Consider the following 18,856-nt stretch of genomic DNA (forward strand, 5'->3'; position numbering starts at 1 on the left):
TTGTGAAATACTCAGACCAGCCTGTCTGGCACCAACAACCATGCCATGTTCAAAGTCACTTAAATTTCCTTTCCTCCCCAATTTGATGCTCGGTTTGAACTTCAGCAAGTCGTCTTCACCACGTCTAGATGCCTAAATGCATTGAGTTGCTGCCATGTGATTGGCTGATTAACAATTTGTGCTACCAAGCCATTGAACGGGGGTACCTAATAAAGTGGCAAGTGAGTGCATATTAACTATAAAAGTTATTACTTTTCAAAATGTTTGTTTTTAGTGCCGGGTGGCTGTTCATGTTAGGTGTCCTTCAAGTAGAATTTTGGGAAATTAAAATAGTATTATACAGTGAGGAACAGAAGTATTTGAACACCCTGCGATTTTGCAAGTTCTCCCACTTAGAAATCATGGAGGGGTCTGAAATTCACATTGTAGGTGCATTCCCACTCTGAGAGACAGAATTTAAAAAAAAAATTCAGGAAATCACATTGTATGATTTTTAAAGAATTTATTTGTCTTGCACTGCTGAACATAAGTATTTGAACACCTGAGAAAATCAGTGTTCATATTTGGCATAGAAGCCTTTCTTTGCAATTACAGAGGCCAAACATTTCCTGTAGTTCTTGATCAGGTTTGCACACACTGCAACAGGGATTTTGGCCCACTTCTCCACACAAATCTCCTCTAGATCTGTCAGGTTTTGGGGCTGTCGCTGAGCAACACGGAGTTTCAGCTCCCTCCAAAGATGTTCTATTGGATTTAGGTCTGAAGACTGGCTAGGCCACTCCAGAACCTTGATATGCTTCTTACGGTGCCACTCCTTGGTTATCCTGGCTGTGTGCTTCAGGTCGTTGTCATGTTGGAAGACCCAGCCACGACCCATCTTCAATGCTCTGACTGAGGGATGGAGATTGTTGCTCAAAATCTCACAATAAATAGCCCCATTCATCCTCTCCTTAATACAGTGCAGTCATCCTGTCCCCTTTGCAGAAAAGCACCCCCAAAGCATGATGTTATCGCCCCCATGCTTCACAGTAGGGATGGTGTTCTTGGGATGCAACTCATCCTTCTTTTTCCTCCAAACACGACGAGTGAAGTTTAGACCAAAAAGTTCTCCTTTGGTCTCATCTGACCACATGACTTTCTCCCATGCCTCCTCTGGATCATCTAGATGGTCATTGACAAACTTCAGACGGGCCTGGACATGTGATGACTTGAGCAGGGGAACCTTCCGTGCAATGCATGATTTGAAACCATGATGGCGTAGTGTTCTACCGACAGTGACCTTTGAAACTGTGGTCCCATCTCTCTTCGTGTCATTGACCAGCTCCTTCCTTGTAGTTCTGGGCTGATTCCTCACCTTTCTTATCATCAGTGATACCCCACGAGGTGAGTTCTTGCATGGAGCCCCAGTCCAAGGGAGACTGACAGTCATCTTTAGCCTCTCCCATTTTCTAACAATTGCTCCAACAGTTGATCTATTTTCACCAAGCTGCTTGGCAATTGCCCCGTAGCCCTTTCCAGCCTTGTGGAGGTCCACAATTTTGTCTCTGGTGTCTTTTGACAGCTCTTTGGTCTTGCCCATGGTAGTAGCTGGCGTTTGACTGACTGTGGGGTGGACAGGTGTCTTTAAAGAGCTCAGACAGGTGCTACTAAGTTAGATTAATGAGTGGAGTAGAGGTGGACTTTTTAAAGGCACAGTAACAGGTCTTTGAGAGCCAGAATTCTTGCTGTTTCTTAGGTGTTCAAATACTTATGTTCAGTAGTGCAAGACAAATAAATTCTTTACAAATCATACAATGTGATTTCCTGAATTTTTTTTTTAATTCTGTCTTTTAGAGTGGGAATTCACCTACAATGTGAATTTCAGACCCCTCCATGATTTTTAAGTGGGAGAACTTGCAAATCGCAGGGTGTTCAAATACTTCTGTTCCTCGCTGTATATACCAACCTTTCTCAACCCTTTCAATACAGAGGGACCCGTGAAATAACTTTCCAGTCTCAGGGGACCCCTACTAATAATTACTATATCTACCACTCATGATACATTAGTGTGATGGTCAGTGGGAAGAATGCTTCTTAAATTTGTGGTCATTCTGAAGAAGTACCCCCTTACAGATAGCTAAAAAGATCAATTGTGTCAGTGGGAACCTATCTGAGAGGCAGAAATTGCTTATTGCTCAAAGAACCCTTAGCAACCTCTGGAGGAATCCTGGTTGAGAAACCCTGATCTATACCTTTGTATACAGTATATACTTAAAATGTAAGCATGCCAGATAGAGGATTGTGTAATAAACATAAAACTTTCAAAAGCACCAAACTTTCCTAAGAATGTCTCCTTGTCCTTGTGTAATATTGTGCACTGTGGGATATGGTAAGTTTAGCAATGTTGGAAACGTCAGCTGAACCTACCTAGTAACTTCACCACTCCGACCTGTCAAGATTGATTTGCACATGGCTAGGTGAAGAGTGGTCTAAAGTATTTAATACATTCCCACATCTCTGTCACTTTTACTGCCAGCTCACCGGGCTACCAGGATATGTAGTCCCAGCTTCCTCATTCTTGTAGGGGATGCAGAGATCTCATCAGGATCCTCCTCATCCATGGTTTCATGACCAGACCTTCCATGATAATGTATCTTTTTTATATACTTGTAGGCTGTAGTAATGAAGGATTTGCCAGCTTCACTAATGACCAAATTTATCTGTGGCATAACAGAATCCTGCTGACTAAAGCAGTGGTTTGGGTCAAATATTTTATCTGGGGTCCGGCCTATATACCTAAGGACCCAAAGACAGTCTCTTAGTAAATTACATACCTTAAATTACAGACTCTGACCAGCTGACCAAGATGACTGCACACATACACACAAAGCATTTTTATTTTGCTTTGGAAAGCTAATATCACCTTGGGTAGAGAGAATCCATTGATAATACGACTTTCTGTCCAGCCTTTGGGAAGGGAAATACCATCTTCATACTCTGGTGAAAGGAGACGTTTGTAGCCCGTGTTTGAGGCACCAAGGATTGGGCTCTTCCTACAGAATGTACAAGAGAACCAAATCAGCATTTGGTAAAAACAATGGACACTTTGATAATAAAGACAGCAAATATCAACTCGCAAATTTAAAAAGACTGTACATCAAGTTTCTTGTACAATGATCAAACTTGTGCAGGACTTAAATTTTCTGAAGTGTGTATTAAACTTTAATCTATCATCAGATAACAGAAAACTATACATTTAATACAATTACAAATTGTAATGGACCACTTCACTCAAAAGAATTATTGGAGAATTTCCTTTTATTTTTAATAATTATTGTACATAAGGTACAAAAGAGGACATTTACACAATTAAGCAGGCCATAGACGAGTCGAAAAAAGGAAAGTTCTGTTGATCAAAAAATGAAAATAGCTCATATGATTGTGCCATCAATTGTTGTGATTTTCTAAAAAAACCCAAAAAACAGCATGTTGGATCAGACACGTTCTATTGTTGCACAAAAATCATGTGTCAAAAAACTAACTAATTCATGATCGACACAAATTTTGTTCATTTTTCAACTCACCTAAGGCCTGCTTTAGACATTAATTGATGGAGCATTTCATTTAGGCATTCTAGTTAATCATCTTTACAATTACATACAAACATATACAAGGGCAGCACAGTGGCTAATTGGTTAGCGCTTCCACCTGGCACTACTAGGGTCGTTGGTTCAAATCCCAACCATGGCACCACATGTCTGGAGTTTGCCTGTTCTCTCTGTGCCTGCGTGGGTTTCCTCCGGGTAGTCCTCCCACCCTCCAAAGACATGCTGGTAGGTTAATTGGATCCTGTCTAAATTGTCTCTAGTATGTGTATGTATGAATGTGAATTAGGGACCTTAGACTGTACGCCCCTTGAGGGTTAGGGACTGATGTGAATGTACAATATATATGTAAAGCGCTGCGTAAAATTGACGGCACTATATAAGTACCTGAAATAAATAAATAAATAGCAATCGGAGGGTCCTGCTCATTAGAGCTTACGTGTACAGATATTATGGTGCGGGGACCCTAACAGAGTCCCCCTGAGCTTTACTGCACTCCATGGATTCCACTGACTGTACACTGTGCCTGCATGGGTTTCCTCCCACACTCCAAAGACATGCTGGTAGGTTAGTTGGATCTTGTCTAAATTGGCCCTAGTATGTGTATGAGGGTTAGGGACTGATGTGAATGTACAATATACATATATGTAAAGCGTTGTGTAAATTGACGGCGCTATATAAGTACCTGTAATCAGGGGCGGACTGACCATTTGGAAACTCGGGCACTGCCCAAGGGCCCGGGGTCTGTAGGGGGCCCCATAAGATGCCCCTGGTACCTTTTTCATAGGCTTTTTTGAGTTTGGGCAAGGACAAATTGCCCGGGGGGCCCATGAGTTGTCATTCCGCCCCTGCCTGTAATAAATAATACACACACACATCCAAAACAAGCCATTTAGCTATCTGTAGACAGCCTAATTTAGAGACCCTTTTGGTTCTCTTTAAGGTAGGTTTGAGGTTTAAATGCTATTAAGATTTCTCCTTATGTGCTTTCCCTTTTCCAAAAGGGACCAAGACAGCAATAAAAACCCTACAAGAGCTTTCACCCATTCTTCAATCTACTAGTAGAAAAAAACATGCAAATAGTGCTGCCTGTGTCTTTTCACTAATTTCTTGTTCTGTCTACCACCCATCACATGACAGAGATGAAGAGAAGTAATAAAAGCTGGCAGAGCTTCTAGCATTTAGAGGCTTGATCCTAGACCAGTAATGGAAAGTTTTGCTTTGAGATGATGCCTTTGTAAAACAGATTGAGAATGCCCTGGGAGTGAGTGCAGCAAATAATGTAGGGGGCCTGAGGTTCTTACCTGTTATTACACTCCCCATTGATAGTGCGGTAGGGAGAGAGGGAGCAAACCTTAGGTAGGAACTGGTATGCACATCCTGTCAGTTCATTAAGGATTGTCTTCTGCTCAGCAGTCAGCACATCTAGAAATCAACAGAAACGCATTATTTGGCATGTATTCCCATAGTGTAATACTGAAAGTTGGAGGAAAGCTCCAATAAAGACATAAATCAATTTAAAGTAAAACTGCGTAAAAAAAATTTCTTTGGTTTCATTTATATAAAGATGGGCTTTTAGCTGTCTATTGTATGCCTGGGAAGGTTGTCACTGGACTACATGTGTACTCCATTTTTTACATTAATTGACCGCTTCCCGACCGCCCTATCGCAGAATTACTGCTACAGGGCGGCAGGGCTGAGCAAAAACACATATATAAACGTGATTTTCATTTCCAAGTCGGTAGTGCCTGTGCCGCACTACCCGCGCCGCTATTGGCTGCTACAGCTGTTGATCACTGGGTCCCGGCCAGAGATTCCCCGACAACACCCGGCGATTTCCAAGGAACACTGATGGGATAGGTCTGTATACAGATCTCTTCCCTGTCAGCATTAGCATGCTGCTTTGTTTTGCTCTGCATAGCAGAGCAATACAAAGCCACATGCTTACACAGTAAAGCACACACAGACAAAATAGTGAACCAGCACACAGTTGACCCTTTGATTGCCCCAAATGTTAACCCCTTCCTGCTTAGTGTCATTAGTACAGTGACAGTGCTTTTTATTAGCATTGATCATTGTATTAGTGTCACTGGGGATGTCAGTGGCAGTTAGTTAGTTCCCCTCCAGTGTCAGAATGCCACAGTATCAGCACTGTCCATACAGAAGGTCAGGGGGTATGCAGCTTCATAGGACAGTTAGAGAAGAATGAAAACTCCTCCTACAAGCTTTATCCAGTGCTCAGCCAGACACTGATAGAAGTCATAAAACTGTTATATACTGCTGATGAGAAAAGTTATTTAGCAGTTTATATTTACTAAAATAATTTCATGTCCATGTTCTGTGTACTGTGGAAGACAAGATATAGTGAATGCAGGGTACTGGGTTTAGTAACTCTTTAACTGGCATCAATTGATTCCATTTACACTTGTCTGAATATCCCTCTTTGACTGGGGGGAGAAAAGAGGGAGTATTTATTTATTGAGAATCTGAATGCACTCCTTGTGATTTGCTGACAATGCTATTTAAAAGAAATCAAATTAACACACAATTAACAATTAATGGAAAGTGGAAATTGTAGCCACATTCAAAATATATTCTCTAAAGTGGAATAATACAGTATTACATTTATTACAGATACAAAAATACAGTTTGTGCTTATTCTAAAAGTATATTATTTCTGATGTTCTGCCACTAGAGGGCAGTTCTGATCTATTTATTTTAATGTGATACCTGAAACATTGAAGGGAACCGGATAGATGGATTTTAGTTTTGCAGCAACAAGCTGGAGGGTGACATCCATGTAATCAGCGGCTCTTATGGCGTTTCTGCTTAGGGATACGGGTTGTTTGAAAAAGGCCATAATATCAGAAGGACTTGCAGCCTCTCTCTTTGCTCGTAGCTTCAGGCTAAGACAACAAAAAACATGTTATTCACCAAGTTGCACTAAATAGTCTGGCAGAGGCAATAATCTACAATAAAATACAGGGGGCTGGTGTTCCTGTTTGTGTTATGCATTTATGTTCCCATTGTCATGGTGCCATTTGGCTGCCAGCCAACAACTCCTGCTGAGCTCCCACCAGTGCCACTGTCTCTATCCCTTGCCCTTTTACCTGTACCAAACCACTTACAGGCCTTAAAGTAGAGTTACCCCTAGCTGAATGACATTTATTTTGCTAACACACTGTGTATTGTAAGCAAATGCAATTTATTTCTTCTTTATTAATCTTTTTTTTTTTATATATATTTTATTATATCTACATGCTGTTCATCTTCTGCAGCCACTTTCTCTCTATATGCATATGCTTCAATGATGGCTGCATGTCATTTCTCACAGTGAGTTTTTGGATAGTGATTGCAGTGGAATATGTCTGCATAATATGTGTTAAATTGCCTCATGATGACAATGAAAGATCACAATTGGTAGAGAGAGACTGAGCATCGCCATCCTAAAACAGGAAGTGCCTAAACAAGGGTCTTTTGTGGCAGGATCACCAGGCTTTATTTTTTTTTTAAAGCCCCAGATTTAAATGGTCTATTGAAATTACATTAAAAGGTTAAAACTTATATATTGATTTTTTCTTTTAGTTTACATTTATCTTATATAGTTGCAGACCTTGGGTGTGCTACACATGCCCAAAATAAATTTTATCATTGTACACAGAGCGTATGCAGCACATCCAGTTTCTCTGCCCTACTTCTGGGGCCCACTCCCAGTATACCAAATTCTTCTCTGAGTGTATTGTAATGCAGGCAGCTCATTTATATGGATGAAGGCATCTGTCAGGAATCTGTCAGTTTTGTCTTGTTCAGCCAGCCAGCCCACAGGCTGAACAAGAAAGATCAATTTTTATGGCAGGTTTTAGACTTTTTTTTACTGGGGAGTTCAGGGGTATAGAAAAATAGTGTGGGTTTCAGAGAGGACAAGCTCAAATTATTATTTTGGGTGTCTGGTTTAAATCAGCCAATGTACTTATTAGAAGGTAAAGGGTAGGCATGTTGTTAATACACACCACCAGGCCTCTACATAACACTGAAAATGACCTATTAGCAAAGTATAGGTGACATATAGGTGAAGCGTAACTTGCATTACAGCCAGACTTTCCCTTTATTTTATGCTCATTGGTATGTTCATACACAAGTGGGAGTTCTGGTAGATCACAAGCTTAATAACGGCATGCAATGCCAAGCTGCGGTTTCTAAAGCGAGCAAAATCCTCTCTTGTATTAAAAGAGGTATAGACTCCAGAGAGAGATATCATTTTACCCCTGTACAAATCATTAGTAAAACCTCATCTGGAATATGCAGTTCAGTTTTGGGCACCAATTCACAAAAAGAACATTGGGGTACTGGAGAAAGTACAGAGAAGGGCAACCAGACTGATAAGAGGCATGGAGGGGCTCAGCTATGAGGAAAGATTAGAGGAACTGAATTTATTCTCTCTTGAGAAAAGGAGATTAAGGGGGATTTGATCAACATGTATAAATACATCAGTGGTTCATATAGTGAACTCGGTGTAGAGCTATTCACCCTGAGGGCATTGCAGAGGACAAGAGGGCACTCTTTATGTCTGGAGGAAAAGAAATTTAATCTCCAAACACGGAAAGGTTTCTTCACAGTGAGAGCTGTGAAAATGTGGAATAGACTTCCTCAAGAGTTGGTTCTGGCAAGCTCAGTGGATTGCTTCAAAAAAGGCCTGGATTCTTTCTTAGATACACAGAATCTAACTGGATACTAACATTTATAGGTAAAGTTGATCCAGGGAATATCGGATTGCCTCTCGGGGGATCAGAAAGGAAGTTTTTTCCCAGCAGGAGCAAATTGGATCATGCTTTGCTGGATTTTTTTTTGCCTTCCTCTGGATCAACTGTGGGTATAGGATTATAACTTTTTTTTTTCTATGGTTGAACTGGATGGACTTTTGTCTTTTTTTAGCCAGACTTACTATGTAACTATGTAAGTCAAAAATGATTTTGCTTCTCTGAAAGTTTGCTTTTGCAGGTCACTAACCATGTAATAAAGAAGCTCTAGAAGAAATAGCCCACTTACTCCTCAGTAATCTAACTCATCCCTTATGTATGTCAGTAGATACACACTTGGTGCTTACAGTTGTATGGTTCAAAATAAATTTCACTTAATTTTTACTGTATTGTTCAAGTGGGATGCAAAATATGTACTGGTACATCTGTTATGCCAGTATTATGTTAGTGAGTTAGCAGTCTGCCCAGGTGTTAGAGAAGGGTTAAGTCTGCCAGCTTCTCTGTGTTCATGGCTTTGCCCCCTTGTGGCGAGACTATAAATACAAGGGGAGGCAGCCTATGTGGGGGTTAGGCCTTCCACGTGGGATCTAACAGGAAGGGGTATGGCAGGATGTAACTCCACCAAGAACGCAGCTTCCCTTTTGGGGTACCCAGTCGGGGTACCGGAGTCAGAACATGGACCTTTCATAAGGGACTCTTCCTTGCTTAGAGGTATGATATGGGCAGCCTACTTAGGATGAACTGGAACCGTGTCTGTAATTTACTTTGGGAGACTCTGTCGTATTAACTCTGTACTTGCAAGAAAGCCTCAGTAAATGTTCCAGAAGTTGTTAAATGCCTGGTCTGAAGATCTAAAGGGGTGCATTATGGTACATGACGCATCCAAAAGAACAGAGTGTAACAGAAAGAAAGATGAAGAGGAGAAGAAAGAGAGCCATCATGAAGGGGTTAATCGTGCAGTGGAGTTGGCAGAAGTTATCTCTAACATGCCAATCAGGACTGGTGAGAATGCTATGCCAGCCAGCGGGAAAGTAGTACTGGGCATGGGTGACGATGTTCCCTGGTAGTGAGGGGGTTGGTGGTCAGACCCTCTCCCTATTAAACAGTGCCCCTTTGTATCTGGGACTAGGAAATTCGCAGCACAGGGAACCTATGGGCCTAGCTGGAGGTGCTGGGAGAAAGAGAGGTGAATCCACAAAGAGTTATTGCTCTCTACATTGTCACTGGGAGTGAGGTGACAAGTCATGTCTGAGCTGGTGGAGCGGGGCACAGGCTCCACGATGTCCCCTCAAAATCCTACATTCAGGAAGAAAGGTGTACAGTTTCATGAGAAGAGTGCTTCACAGTAAAGTGCTTCATGTGTAAAATGTATCTGTGCAAGGTGAACAGCTCGCTGCTAAGTAGGGTTGCCGCCTTAATGCTGATTTTCACAAGAATGCGGCTCTGTGCCTGTTTCCTAGGCATTAGCGAGTGCATTCACAGAGGGTCCCCATATTGGGCAAGATGGCCCAACCCACAGTCTTTGGGCAGCTGTATAGAATGTATTGATAGCATGTCTGCTCCTGTCTGAGCTATTCCATCGAAATCTTAAGTGAAAATGTATTTACAACATTTTGCAGTGATGGAGTTCAATACACAGTAACCAATTACAGTCTATCTTTCTTCAGCACAAATTGTAGTTGATTGGTATAAACCAGGGTCACCACCCATCCAGAAATGTAAAAATGTAGGCTATCAGGCTGTCTATAAAATCTACGAAAATGGATCACTTAAAAAAAAGTGTTGACTTTTTTACTTTGAGTTCATGTTATATGTTAATTTGATTCAGGCAGGAATAAATATTTGTCCTCCCATGTAGAAGACAGGTCTCTATTGGTCCTGCAAAAGTATGAAACTAACCATCTGGGGTTTATCACAAAACATCAAAATAATTCATACATAAACGTCATTTGCTGTTGTGATGTTTACTAGGCTGGATATTTGCCTTTACATGCAAATGAACAAGACATAAGTTACATTTCAACATCCCTAGCTTATCTTACTTTTTACGAGTTTCAGTATACGCCTTATCCACCAAACGTTTTGCTTGTGTCACACTTTCATGAAGTAAATTGTCATCAAGGTCTTTCAGCTCACCTGAAAAAAGAATACATTGAATAACAATGGGTAAGTGTAAAAGATGGCAAGATCATCAAGGATGTTTTATTATCATTATCTAGACCAGGGTGGGCAACTGTGGCCCTCCAGCTGTTGGTGAACTACAAGTCCCATCATGCCTTTGCCTTTGGGAGTTATGCTTGTAACTGTCAGTTTTGCAATGCCTCATGGGACTTGTAGTTCTACAACAGCTGGAGGGCCACAGTTGCCCACCCCTGATCTAGACCATAGTTTATCAAGAATGGCTATTTGGAGATACAGTCATGGCCGAAATTGTTGGCACCCTTGATATTTTTCCTGAAAATCAAGTATTTCACACAAAAAAGGTATTGCATTAACACATGTTTTGCTATACACATGTTTATTCCCTTTGTATGTATTGGAACAAATATAAAACAGAGGCAGAAAAGCAAATATGACATAATGTCACACAAAACCCCAAAAATGGGCTGGACAAAAGTATTGGCACCCTTAACTTAATATTTGGTTGCACACCCTTTGGAAAACATAACTGAAATCAGTCGCTTCCTATAACCATCAATAAGCTTCTGACACCTCTCACCCGGAATTTTGGACCACTCTTCCTTTGCAAACAGCTCCAGGTCTCTCTTATTGGAAGGACACCTTTTCCCAACAGCAATTTTAAGATCTCTCCACAGGTGTTCAATGGGATTTAGATCTGGGCTCATTGCTGGCCACTTCAGAACTCTCCAGCGCTTCTTTGCCATCCATTTCTGAGTGCTTTTTGACGTATGTTTGGGGTCATTGTCCTGCTGGAAGACCCAGGATCTTGGACGCAAACCCAGCTTTCTGACACTGGGCCCTACAGTGCGACCCAAAATCCTTTGGTAATCCTCAGATTTCATGATGCCTTGCACACAGTCAAGGCACCCAGTGCCAGAGGCAGCAAAACAACCCCAAAACATCATTGAACCTCCACCATATTTTACCGTAGGTACTGTGTTTTGTTCTTTGTAGGCCTCATTCCGTTTTCGGTAAACAGTAGAATGATGTGCTTTACCGAAAAGCTCTATCTTGGTCTCATCTGTCCACAAGACGTTTTCCCAGAAGGCTTTTGGCTTACTCAAGTACATTTTGGCAAACTGTAGTCTTGCTTTTTTATGTCTCTGTGTCAGCAGTGGGGTCCTCCTGGGTCTCCTGCCATAGCGTTTCATTTCATTTAAATGTCGACGGATAGTTCGCGCTGACACTGATGCTCCCTGAGCCTGCAGGACAGCTTGAATGTCTTTGGAACATGTTTGGGGCTGCTTATCCACCATCCGGACTATTCTGCGTTGCAATCTTTCATCAATTTTCCTCATCCGTCCACGACCAGGGAGATTAGCTACAGTGCCATGGGTTGCAAACTTCTTGATAATGTTGCGCACTGTGGACAAAGGCAAATCTAGTTCTCTGGAGATGGACTTGTAACCTTGAGATTGTTGATATTTTGCCACAATTTTGGTTCTCAGGTCCTCAGACAGTTCTCGTCTCCTCTTTCTGTTGTCCATGCTTAGTGTGGCACAGACAGACACACAATGCAAAGGTTAAGTGAACGTCTCTCCTTTTTATCTGCTTTCAGGTGTGATTTCTATATTGCCCACACCTGTTACTTGCCCCAGGTGAGTTTACAGGAGCATCACATGCTTGTAACATTCTTATTTATCCGCAGTTGTGAAAGGGTGCCAATACTTTTGTCCAGCCCATTTTTGGAGGTTTGTGTGACATTATGTCGAATTTGCTTTCTTTCCTCCCTTTTTTTGTTTTGTCCCAATACACACAAAGGGAATAAACATGTGTATAGCAAAACATGTGTTAATGCAATACGTTTCGTGAGAAATACATGATTTCCTGGAGAAATATCAAGGGTGCCAACAATTTCGGCCATGACTGTATGTGTCTAGATTTCAAGAGATTTAAGATATTTCCAAGTGATTTAACGCTTCAGCATCTGTCAAATACAGAAATATCTATAAATAATCTAAGATGTCATATCTAAAAAAAAATATATAGATTGATATATGTAATTTGCTCAGATATCTGAAACCATACAGAAATACATTCTACTTTTTAAGGTCATTTTTAATTGATCAACAATCAGTTATGGCAGCCAATATTTATTGTGCTTCTCTGATTTTCCATGAGGATTGCAGCCAGAAGCTCAAAACTGTTGTGTGTCTAAAAACTACATATATACCATATATTGCCAAAAGTATTGGGACACCCCTCCAAATCATTGGATTCAGGTGTTCCAATCACCTCCATGGCCACAGGTGTATAAAATCAAGCACCTAGGCATGCAGACTGCTTCTACAAACATTTGTGAAAGAATGGGTTGTTCTCAGGAGCTCAGTGAATTCAAGCGTGGTACCGTGATAGGTTGCCACCTGTGCAATAAGTCCATTTCCTTGCTACCAAATATTCCACGGTCAATCATTAGTGGTATTATAACAAAATGGAAGCAACTGGGAACAACAGCAACTCAGCAATAAAGTGGTAGGCCACGTAAAATGACAGTGCGGGTCAGCACATGCTGGCTGAAGCTCATAGTGTGCAGAAGTCGCCAACTGTCTACAGAGTCAATAGCTAAAGACCTCCAAACTTCGGGTGGCCTTCAGGTTAGCACAACCACAGTGCATAGAGAACTTCATGGAATGGGTTTCCATGGCCGAGCAGCTGCATCCAAGCCTTAGATCACCATCTAGAGCAGTGGAGACATGTTCTCTGGAGTGACGAATCACACTTCTCTGTCTGGCAATCCAATGGACGTGTCTGGGTTTGGCTTGCAAGGAGAACGGTACTTGCCTGACTGTATCGTGCCAAGTGTAAAGTTTGGTGGAGGGGGGATTATGGTGTGGGGTTGTTTTTCAGGGGTTGGGCTTGGCCCCTTAGTTCCAGTGAAGGGAACTCTTAAGGCGTCAGCATACCAAGACATTTTGGACAATTTAATACTCTCAACTTTGTGGGAACAGTTTGGAAATGGCCTCTTCCTGTTCCACCATGACTACACATCAGTGCACAAAGCAAGATGAATGAGTTTGGGGTGGAGGAACTTGACTGGCCTGCACAGAGTCCTGACCTCAACCCGATAGAACACCTTTGGGATCAGTTAGAGCGGAAACTGTGAGCCAGGCCTTCTCATCTGACATCAGTGCCTGAGCTCACAAATGCACTTCTGGAAGAATGGTCAAACATTCTCATAGAGACACTGCTAAACCTTTTGGACAGCCTTCCCAGAAGAGTTGAAGCTGTTATAACTGCAAAGGGTGGGCCAACTCAATATTGAACCCTACAGACTAAGACTTGGATGCCATTGCAGTTCATGTGCGTGTAAAGGCAGGCGTCCCAATACTTTTGGCAATATAGTGTATATATGAGTTGGCTGAGCCCCAGTGAATTTAGCATTATTAAAATGCAAAACTAGCCACAGATGCTGAAATAATTCCCCAAGAATGACATCCTTCAGAAACCTAACACTAACCATAGCATTCCATTTCCCTGCAACATAAGGGAAAATAGTACAATAATTTAAAAAGATGCTTGAAATTAGGAACATTGCTTGGATTTATCATGCCACATATGGGCAGCCTAATTCTGTTCTGTAAGGAATACACTCTGAAAAAATGCCAGTGTGGGGCATTTTACACCATTCCTACTTATATGCTCAAGCATTCGTCTTTGGGGAAAAAGATTGTGTTTATAGGTAGAAATATTTAAAATGTATAAAGATACATATAATAATGCATCAACACCAGACACAATTATATTCAAATTCTCAATATGGTTGTTTTTCAGCTTTTTGCTCATTAGAAAGCATTTTATATATTTTCAGTATATTAATTGCCTTTAGGTAATAAACAAAAAAGAATAACTACCTTCATTGTCAAATGCTTCTGTTTTAGATGCCAAAATGATCACGGTGCATATTATTAGAAACTTCATTTTTTTTGTGTGCCTAAAAAATAGAAGTTAATGCATTTAGAATTTACATAATTTTAATGCAATTAAAATAGAGTGTTCTAATGACTAAAATAAAAGCTATCAAATCAAAGTAATATCTGAAGCATATTCTAAGCATCACCTACCTGTGTGATCCTGAGTGTTACTTACCATTTCACACTGTGGATTTATAAGTTTATATCCTTTGGCTTTCTAGAGAGACACCCAATGGGTTGGTCTTTGCCAACAATGATGGGGCAGCACCTGCAGACTGGTTCCTGGTGGCCGTAACACAGTAAATGTTTGGTTTATACAGATCAATCAAACATTCTTGTCAATCATCCAACAATATATAAAAGTGGTTGACTTACTCCAGTGTAGACTTGCAGGTGGCTGTTTACTAACAACATTTCCAAATGCAAATTTCATAGCAAGCATTATTTACCTGAGAAATGGCATTGTCCAATGTTTTTCAAGAATTGAGCAAGAACAAGCAAACATTGACAGAAATAATAACTGCTTTTGAACAGGGATTAGGCTTGGGGTTTATTAAACACTTCCCGACTGCCCTATAGGAGAACTACTGCTACACGGCAGCAGGGCTGCGCAAACTCATTTATATATACGTGATTTTGTACTCCAGGGTAGGGGGCGCGCGCCCTACTCGTGCCGCCATTGGCGGCTTCAGCTGTCTATCACCAGGTTCCGGATGGTGATTCCATGCTGGCACCCAGCAATTGCCAAGTATCACTGATGGGCAGAGGTCTGTATGCAAATAATACAGATCTCTCCCCTGTCAGCTGTATCACACAGCTTCGTATTGCTCTGCATAGCAGAGCAATACAAAGCAGTGTGCTTACACAGTAAAGCACACACATACAAAATTGTAAAACAGCACACAGTTAACCCTTTGATTGCCCCAGATGTTAACCCTTTCCTGTCCAGTGTCATTAGTACAGTGTCAGTTCTTTTTATTAGCACTGATCACTGTATTAGTGTCACTGGGGATGTCAGTAACAGTCAGTTCCCCCTCATGTCAGAATGCCCGTCGCAGTCCCGCAGTCCCTCTTTAAGACGCTGATCACTGCCATTACTAGTATAAATAAATAAATAAATATAAATTCCAGTATATATACCACCATTTGCAGACGCTATAACTTTCACGTAAACCAATTAATTTACACGTATTGGGATTTTTTTTTTTTAGCAAAGACATAGCAGAATACATTTTGGCCTACTTTTATGACGAAATTTGATTTTTTAAATTTTTTTACTGGATATGTTTTATAGCAAATAGTAAAAAATATTGTGTTTTTTTTTTAAGTTGTCGGCCTTTTTTTGTTTATAGCACAAAAAAAACCGCACAGGCGATCAAATACCACCAAAAGAAAGCTCTATTTGGGGGAAAAAGACATAAATTTAGTTTGCATGACTGCACAATTGTCAGTTAAAGTAACGCAGCTCCATATCGCAAAAAATGGCCTGGTCAGGAAGGGGGGTAAATCCTCTGGAGGGGAAGTGGTTAATAGATTTAACCTAACAAGTTACAGCAATTTATGAACATCTAATGCCAGCACAATACTTTTGCCTTTCACAGACATGTTGTAGTCTTTGGTGGCCACCAACCAATTTATATAGATTTGTCCCTAATATCAACTAATTCTCATTCTGCAAGGAAGGATTGGAATTTAAATTGTAGAATTCAATACCTTGTTGGTTACCAAACATATGGAGATGGTTGCAAAGTCTAGCTACAGAGAGACTTCAGAGGATATTAGAAAATGTAGGTGCTATCTGGCTATTTTTAGGCAAATCACTCTGTAGAGAACTGCAGTGCTACATAAACATGTACACTTTGGGTTAGCCAAGCATACATGCTTATGTTGATGGAGAGGGGGTCAATAGAAGGTAGGAAGGGGGATACTAGGCTTATCAGTAAGATAAATCAGTGCTCAGAACACAATCAACCCTTTACCCCACACATCAATTTCTAGAAAGTGACAAAAGTAGAATAAGCCTTCCATAGCTGCAGTGCCAGCATGGCAGAAGTTAAGCAGCGAGCATGGCAAGGCTAGCACACAGACAGCCCTTCTCCCAAGTCATGTACTGTATATGTACCGCTCTGTCTCCGCCACCCCCCGCTGCCAATCCCTCCACTGGCTTCCGATTGCGCAACGGATCAAATTCAAAATCCTAACGCTGACGTACAAAGCTGTCCACCATACTGCCCCGAACTACATCACTGACCTAATATCCAAGTACCGCCCAGCACGCACACTCCGCTCCTCACAAGACCTCCTTCTCTCTAGTTCCCTGGTCTCCTCCTCCCATGCCCGCCTCCAGGACTTCTCCAGGGTGTCACCCATCCTCTGGAACTCCCTGCCCCAACCCATCAGATTATCACCTACTCTCCTCTCCTTTAGGTGCACCCTGAAAACCCATCTCTTCAGGGAAGCCTACCCCACCCCCTGCTAACTTGCCGACCTCCTCCACTCTTCCTACCACTCCATCCCCCACAGCTATCTCCTCCTGTGCCACCACCCCCTCCCTCCTAGATTGTAAGCTCGAAAGAGCAGGGCCCTCAATACCCTCATGTTTTGCATTGTATTGGTATTGTTCTGTCACATGTTCTGTCCCCCTTTGTAATGTACAGCACTGAGCGAACTATTGGTGCTTTATAAATACTGTATAATATTAATAATAATAATATAGTCCAGCACAGGAAGGTCAAACACCCCTCTCTGGCCTCTCCTATAACACAACATGCCAGGCAGCATCAGCCATGCGCAGCCACCACTGGAGCAGTCTGATCAGCAGTCCCTACTCCACACACTGAGAAGGCAAGATTTAAAGCAATCTTCAAGCAGGAGATTTCTCCTCCCCAGAGTGATTCAATGGATGAAGAATGGTACAGATTGCACAACTATCTTTTCCATGTTAAAACAAATTTTATTGCTTGTAATGAATCACATCTCTTGCCAGGTTTAGTTCCTCCAATTACGTGTTTTATTCCTCATAACTATTCACTTTTATTTTGACTCTATAGGCTCCATATACGCAATATGTTTTCCTTGAGTTCCGGATTCCGTTCTGCTTGACAAACTCAGGCTGTGTGTGTGAGAACTGTATAGACACACGGTATACACACAGCATTCTCATGCTCAGGAAAGCTGTCTCTATACGCCAGCATAGAAATGGTCTTAATTGTATCCAGTATCCCTATTTCCAAAATGATGGAATTTGCTGTAGCCATTGCAACATTAATGAACTAGCTATACTGCATTTATTGGTGGCAAACAGGAAACTGTCTTTATGTGTTTGGTAAAAGACTTCCATAAAAATAACACCACCAAAAATGTCATACCCTCAATATTGAATTGCCCGCACTGCATTTTGTGCACCCCTATAGCAAATTTGGGAGACATCACAGAGTCCCTTACCAGAAAGATATGTATTTTTCTGAATGTCAGCAATATCTTCTGTTACTGTTTGGCCTTTTGTTTTATTTTATTTATTTATTTGGGGGGTGCTTTATTATAATTTCACATTTTTCTATATTTTTTCTTCAGTTAGGTTTGGAGGCTTTTTTCAGTATTTTAAGACTGTGCCCCTACTCACCATAATATTTTGGGGACATTTTACAGTGAGATAAAAACACTATAACGCATATTTTTTAAAATTAAATGCTGATGTGTGACCTGTTGATGAAGTGTCCTAGAAAAAGTTTTTAAAGTGTGTGCACATACTCACTGCAACATTTTCAGACTTCTTTCAATAAAATAAATACACTTTTTGGTTTATTTCTTAATTTAAAAATAGATGGTATGGGTCCTTTTGACCAAGCCAGTTAGTTGAAGTGTAAAAAGACTGTTCACTTCTTCCTTATATTTTTTGTCTTTGCAATAATTTTTATTGAAATTTCACAAAATGCAGGTTTAAAAATGTGTACACATAAGGGAATACAGCCAAAACAGTGTAGTGTAAACCAAGTGTGTAAAACTATCCAATTATCAAATGAAGCAAGATATAGGCCCATAATAAAATCTAAAATGAGAATTATGAGTAACCTGCCCAGAGATATTGTATCTCAGGGGCAAGGGTAAAGTATTCACATTAGGAAGACAGCATAACCTCTATGGTAGATGAACCAAGAAGCAGAGTGAACATAAAAATAATCTGAAGAAAGGCATGAGAGACAAGGAGACTAGCTGTTTAGATTCTTGCTGATGGGTCTTTTGAGGTCCAAATTCTTTGCCCTACCTAACCTAGCATCAGTCTACCGCCACATACACACACACACATTTTCCCCCTCTCTTTCTTAAAGATAGGTTTCCAAAGCTAAGGTAGGGCAAAGAAATCGGATTTCAGAAGGAACATCAGCAGTAACCTAAACAGCTAGTGAAACGTGGTCAAATTCAT

The 18,856-nt window shown here is 41.0% G+C and overlaps 1 protein-coding gene across 1 annotated transcript in view; it reads right to left on the reverse strand.

The window, feature by feature from the left end:
* Positions 1 to 14,467, reverse strand: part of LOC149457433 (myeloperoxidase-like) — a 29,532-nt gene extending 15,065 nt beyond the window's left edge. The window contains exons 1-5 of the mRNA XM_089683797.1: positions 14,374 to 14,467; positions 10,384 to 10,477; positions 6,315 to 6,490; positions 4,889 to 5,009; positions 2,903 to 3,032 (exon numbers count right to left, since the gene is read on the reverse strand). Of these exons, the coding sequence (XP_089539923.1) occupies positions 2,903 to 3,032; positions 4,889 to 5,009; positions 6,315 to 6,490; positions 10,384 to 10,477; positions 14,374 to 14,440 (588 nt within the window). The 5' untranslated portion in view covers positions 14,441 to 14,467. The remainder of the gene's footprint in view (positions 1 to 2,902; positions 3,033 to 4,888; positions 5,010 to 6,314; positions 6,491 to 10,383; positions 10,478 to 14,373) is intronic.
* Between the last annotated feature and the right edge of the window lie 4,389 nt (positions 14,468 to 18,856).

This window comes from Staurois parvus, unplaced genomic scaffold, assembly GCF_062004578.1.
Source record: "Staurois parvus isolate SC_StPar_1 unplaced genomic scaffold, SC_StPar_1.0 ptg000321l, whole genome shotgun sequence".
In the NCBI taxonomy this organism is placed as follows: Eukaryota; Metazoa; Chordata; class Amphibia; order Anura; family Ranidae; genus Staurois; species Staurois parvus.